The following is a 6,890-nucleotide window of genomic DNA, read 5'->3' on the forward strand; positions in this document are numbered from 1 at the left end:
TGACGTCACTCAGGTCTTTGTTGTCATTGTTTTTTTTTCCATCCACGTTTATAAGTAATTCTCACTAAACTGTATCAACCAGACTATAAAAGTTCATGATTACACATAGTTTTGTGGGCTGGTCCGTTATACTTCCGGATGGCAAAGTTTTGAGCTTCTAAGCCAAGCGCTCACTATCTATAGGGAATGAGATTAGCGGAAGAGTAGCGTCCCTTGATTGGACGTCACCCATAGTCTGTGACGTCACCGGCGGAAAAGTTATTAGAGAGAGAACGTCATGTTGGTTGTGCGCATGGTAAAAACAGTGGACATTTTCTAAAATACCAAAACCCCGGAATTCCACGGAAGATTCAACATCATATATAGAAATAAATCTAAAGTACAGAGTAACAACAGTACCTAGTTTAAACAGTCTTCTAGTAAAATTCCAAAACTAATACCTAAATAAATTGGACAAGGGCTGGGGGGTAGGGGGGACGGGACATGATCCTAAAATCAAGTGATTGCATACATATAATCGTCATCTCTTGGGTTTTACAAGTCTCAATTTTGCTCATGGGTGCCAGCAGGAAGAAGTGCTGAAACCTGAAACTAAAATCTCGACACTTTGCCAAACCTGAACATATTCCTACTGAAAATGCGGCCTAAACTTTACTCTTATTTCATCACCGTTTTTATATGAATGAGAGAAAACAAAGACCAGAATGGTACAGAGAGGAAGTAGTAAGTAGGCCTAGACATGTGCATAGGCCTACGTGTTGGAAGGTCCAGGCTGTAAACACAGGGTTGGACAGGCAGAGGCCTTGACCAAAAGAGTTCCGGTTTCACGAATCTACCTCCATACACTGAAAAGGTGGCTGAATCACGTTTTCAAATTTTTACCGATGCTATTAGGTTATTTTACTCAAAACACTGAAACCGGAGGTATTTGACTTCCGAGATATCGCGAAACCGGAATTCCGGCAGGAACCGGAAAACTGGCACTCATGATTTTGCTGACAAATCTGTCAAAGTAGATTTGTATTTTTGGTGAATCTTTTGTATTCCTAGAAGAAAAAAAAATCTCACCCAGGCCGTCTTTGTATCTAATTAGTTGGGACAGAACTTTATATATCCTCGTTATCTTTGAAAATCTTCCCTTTCGATTACTAACCCCGGATAAATGTTGAAAGATCAGTAAATCAATCCACTCAGTAATTCAAGAGGGAGGTGAAACATAATTTAAGACACGGACTACAATGAAAAAAAGTCAAGATCTTTTATGTATTTATAGTTTATATATTAATATAATATTTATGGGCATAATTACTATAAATATAAGGTAGGTATATATATATATATATATATATATATATATATATATATATATATATATATATATATATATATATATATATATATATATATATATATATATATATATATCCCAAAAAAATACAATTTCAATATACATATATATCATATAGATAATATCTTTTTAGACTTGGCAATTTGAGTATTATGGGTTAATTTTTTTTTCTTTCATTATTTGACTGTTGTTATCACCAGCATGTCGAACCAATCCTTTATCACAATTATGTGTGACCCATTGTCTCAAAACGGGATTGTGTTGGGATGAACCTGTGACAAAAAATAGTTTTAAAAATAAAAATGACCAAAAATGTGAAATTTTAATTCATTGCTATTTACACCAACCATGTTTATTCTCCTGAATATATAGCAAAAACGTGACAAAAGTCTCTTTTAAAAAAAAACAAACCAAAAAAACCCAATAAATTCATTTTAAAAAATATATATTTTTTTTTTTTGCTTAAAATCAATCCGACATAATTCTGCTTTGAGGCAGTAGGACATCTATTGTCATGGCTAGAGTACTGACCAATCTCAGATCCGTTATAAACATGACATCCAAACCATCTGCTCACGCCTGATTTCAATCAATTGCACTTTCGTCTGTCATCGTAGTGAATTAAAACAATGTTATATAATATAACCACTCCAAATTCAAATTCTTTAAACAAAAAAAACAAGCCTCTTACCCCTGAATTGTTTGTTTTTGTTTTTTAGGGTTTTACGACGCTAGCAACACATTAAGGTCATATCAGCGCCAGTAAAAAGGAAGAAAATGGGAAAGTAAAAAGTTCTAGAATTACAATTAAAGCACCCAAGAAAAAGGAAGACAAAGGGGAATTGGTTCGAATAGGAAACAAATGTAGATTCCAAGAGCACACCATCAAAATACTTAGTTTGAGATCACCTAAAAGTCTCACCCAGACAAAAGCACAGGTCCCCACTAAGAGGAATACACTCAAATGTTTACAAATGATATATAATATACAAAACATAACAGAGAGATGATTTACAAGGAAAAAAATATCATCTCCCAAAACTAACCATACATTTGAATGTTTCCCTCTCAGCCAGGGTATCCGGCCAGGGTCAGGACAAAACCAAGTAATCTCATTCTAAGACAAGACAGAAAGCAAGTAGGAAAACAGATATAGGGGGATAGAAGACTGCCCACTATGGGAGGTAGGAACCCCACCCAGTTACCCCTGAATTTAAATTTATTAAACCAGAAAAAAAAAGTATATATATGGACCTTATAAAAGTCAGTACTCAAAATTTTAAATATATTTCCTTGCCCCCCCCCCCCCCCCTCCCTCCCCCTATTTACCTCTCTCTCACACACACTAACACACACGACTCTTATATATATATATATATATATATATATATATATATATATATATATATATATATACAATCTACCAGCACAATAAATATATACCACAACGATGCCAGTCTCTCAATGTTAAATGCATACAGTAGACGGGAATTATGTTGGAAGTTGCATTTCAGATTGTTCGTTAATCTTTAGCAGACTTATTCAATATTTATCTTATAATATAATATCACGTGTTAAAATCTATGGTACAAAATACAATCTATAGGCTTATTCGTCCATCCAAATCCACAGTAAAATGTTTTCTCTGAATGTACGTCCTTACTCTGCTCTATTGTTAACATGCATAGTTTTATTTATACACCTTACAATTTGGAATATATATATTTATATATATGTAATAATATAGCATTCTTATCTTTTATATCACATGAAAGAATAAACATTCCACAGGTTTCATTACTAACTTCATAGCTCAAAATCCGATAATGTACACAATTTACAGTTTGAGAATATCATAACTATTAATATCACACTTTAAACATTTAACACTAAGCTGGCGTAAATTCTGCCTCATTTTGCACAGTATGACCGATACCATTTGATGCAAATTGTTTTGGGGTTTTTTGTTTGTTTCTTTGCTTTTGTGGTTTTGTTGGGTTTTAAAATATTTTTTTTTGCAATATTTCTTCTTAAATGATGCAGACCAAAGTGATATAAGTGACTTTGTCCTAAACTTTCTATTTGAATTGGAAACAAATTGCTTAAATTTTTGACTCATTATGAATTATCATTATTATTATTATTATCATGTCTTATCGTTCTAAAAACCTTTAACTTTTATTATTATTATTATTATTATCATTATTATTATTATCATTATTATTATTATCATCATCATCATCATCATCGTCATTTTTAGGAATTTTACATCTTTTAAAACATGTGAGTATCAAGAAGATGACTAAATAAATAAATTAATTAATTATAATTAACAATATTAATAATGATGATGATGATGATGAGATGATGATAATAATAATAATAATAATAATAATAATAATAATAATAATAATAATAATAATAATAATAATAATAATAACCAATTATACTGGTTGTATGATTCGCCTGCATTCAGTATTAGAACAGTGCAATTCCTAAACCTATCACACAAAAGGCAATAAATTAGTTAAAAAGGGCACTTACTATGTATATTTAAAGGGACATTCTTTAAAAACGCATGCATTGTTTTTCTGTAAATCCTACATTTCTATATCCTCTATCAAAAGCTAAGAATAAATATTTTGATGCTCAAGACTTCATCCATACCAGTACCAATGGTTCTAAAACAAATCTTTACAACATAATTTTCATTTTTCTTTTCTTTTTTTAAATGATAGAAGTCCTAAAAATAAAAACTAAAGCTAATCAATATGAGAATTGACAATCACAAATACTGCTTTATACACATGAATACTAAACTTATCTATATTTTTTACTTTGATTTGATTTGCTTAACCTTTTAAAAGAGAAAAACGACTTTTCTAAAACAACCCACAACAATGGTTTTTTTATTGTTTGTTTGTTTTGTTTGTTTTTAAGGCTTTTACGGCGCTTGTAACATATCAGCGCCAGTAAAAAGGAAGAAAATTGGACAGTAAAAACATTCTAGATGGCCAGTTTAAAGGACTAGAGGAAAAAGTAAGACAAAGGGGAAATGATTCAAATAGGGAACAGATGTAGATTCCAAGAGCACAATATCGAAGTACATAGTTTGAGATCACCTAAAAGTCTCACCCAGACACCAGTACAAGACCCCACTAAGAGGAATACACTCAAATGTTTAAAAAGCATATGTTAAAATTAAAAAAAAAAACAGTATATAACAAGGAGATGGTTTACAAGGAAAAAATATCTCCCAAAACTATACATTTGACAATTTCCCTCCAAGCCAAGGACTCCGGCCAGGGTCAGGACAAAACTAAGTTATCTCATTCCAAGACAGGTGGATAGAAGACAGAACAAGTACCGCCCAGCCCACTATGGGAGGTCGGGAACCCCACCCAGTTGTTATTGTCGATATAATCCCATCACTAAACGACATCTATTCACAATAACATATCAGATTCAAGTGGTCATTCAAAGAGAGAGTTTAAAATAATCTTAAATCTCTGATAATTGAATGGTTTTGTTAGGGTTTCAAAAAAAAATTAAATCTGACTGTGACAGGATCACAACATTTCTTTACCAACATATTTTTGGCATCATATAATGGTGTCAATACTCAGCTGGAAAGATAAAAAATTATCCATTTAATCAGATTAAGAAGTCAGAATTTGACCAAACACTTCTTAATGATATTTTTTTTTAATGTCTAATTTTGAAATTTGAGATTTGATTTTTTTAAAATAATAATTTAGTTTCTATTGTTTCTGGGTTTTTGTCCTTGTAATTGATCAACACACACTAGAATTGTTTGTTTGTTTTTATGGGTTTTACAGTGCTTGCAACACATTTAGGTCATATCAGCGCCAGTAAAAAGGATGAAAATTGGATAGTGAAAAGTTCTAGATGTGCAATTAAAAGGCCTGGGGTAAAAAGTAAGACAAAGGGGAACTGGTTCAAATAGGGAACAGAGTAGATTCCAAGAGCATACTATCAATGTACTTAGTTTGAATCACTTAAAAGTATCATCCAGTCACAAGCAGAGGTTCCCACTAAGAGGAATACACTCAAATGTTTTACAAATCATATATAATATAAAGAAACATAATGACATAACAGAGAGATGATTTACAAGGAAAAAAATATCCTCTCCCAAAACTCTAACTAAACATTTGACTGTTTCCCTCCCAGCCAGGGTTTCCGGCCAGGGCCTGGACAAAACCAAGTAATCTCATTCCAAGACAATAGAAAGCATGTTGGAAAAAATATATAGGTGGGTAGAAGACACAGTTAGTACCTCCCTGCCCACTATGGCAGGTAAGGAACCCCACCCAGTTGCCTGTCTAAAATTAATATTAAATGTGGAAATCCCCACTCAACATAACTCACTAGAAGCACTACTATAAAAGTATTCATGTGCCGTTGAATGATTATCTAATGCAAAGACTCAGGAGTCCACTTGTCTAAACTTCTTCACCTTGTCGACTATCCAAAAAAAAATTATTAGCAGCATTCACAGTCTGTGATCTAGAAGGCTGTTGTGGTGGGGGTGCTTGCGGTTGCATATTAAAACTGGTTGACAAACCAGGGTTTTTTTTTAAAGGACTGGTAAAGTGAGTAACAGGCTCATGATTTGATGCTGTTGCTGGGGTTACCGGTGTTGAATGTAAACGCACTTGAGATGGTGACAACGACAAAGAAGTAGAAACAGCTTTTTGATTTGAATTGACTATGCATTGGTGGGGCAACGTTGATGAGTCTTGGTGAGGGGTGAATGAAGTATGGTTGGAAAGGGCAGACAACTGATTCGCCATTACCATGTTGTGTAATTGTTGTAGTAATCCCTCTTGAGTTGAAGACGGTATTGTATATAGGTCAGTCATTTCGTTATTGTTGTTAGTTGTGGTTGCATTGACTACAGGAGTAAAAGGGTATTGGGGTGGTGGTGGGAGGCCTCCGTGGTTGTGATGAGAATGACTGATGCTTGATGGAGCCTCTCCAAGTTTACCATTGATGTCCGAGTTATTTGTTAATGATGATGGAGATGAAGATGATGGTGATAATGATGACGTGACAGAATGTAAAGAATGAGGATGATGCGGTAACAAAGATGATTGGTGATTTCTGTAATGAGGTAGCGATGACGTGGATGATGTTATTGAAGGAGGTGCTGGTGCTGAATAATGTTGATTTATTGAAGGTGGTGGTGGTGGTTGTACGAATGCCCCAGATGAATGAGATATTGTACTGTTGGGGGCAACATTCAACGAAGAGTCCAAATTTCTTGTGGTTGTTGTGGACGATGATACTGACCCTGGTGGAACATTTGATGATAATGAGCAAGATGACGATGATGAAGGTGGTGGAATGGGGTAGAAATCCATGTTATTCTTGGTGAAGAAAGCCATTTTCTCTCTGTAGAGGAAAAATAAATTTACTGAGCAACATTGCCAACTTTGTATGACTTGCAGACCTGCTTACTTGAAATATTTTTAAATTTTAGTATTCAGGAGGAAAAGAGTAGAGGTAGGGGACCACT

At 33.7% G+C, this 6,890-nt stretch overlaps 1 protein-coding gene across 1 annotated transcript in view; it reads right to left on the reverse strand.

Annotated features, from left to right (window-relative positions):
- Positions 1-4,059: 4,059 nt before the first annotated feature.
- LOC144971520 (protein WWC2-like) overlaps positions 4,060-6,890 on the reverse strand; it is a 41,873-nt gene continuing 39,042 nt past the window's right edge. The window contains exon 25 of the mRNA XM_078912508.1: positions 4,060-6,766. Within this exon, the coding sequence (XP_078768634.1) occupies positions 5,815-6,766 (952 nt within the window). The 3' untranslated portion in view covers positions 4,060-5,814. The remainder of the gene's footprint in view (positions 6,767-6,890) is intronic.

This window comes from Berghia stephanieae, chromosome 4 (genome assembly GCF_034508935.2).
Source record: "Berghia stephanieae isolate SIO BIC M18660-M18661 chromosome 4, UCSD_Bste_1.3, whole genome shotgun sequence".
Classification (NCBI taxonomy): Eukaryota; Metazoa; Mollusca; class Gastropoda; order Nudibranchia; family Aeolidiidae; genus Berghia; species Berghia stephanieae.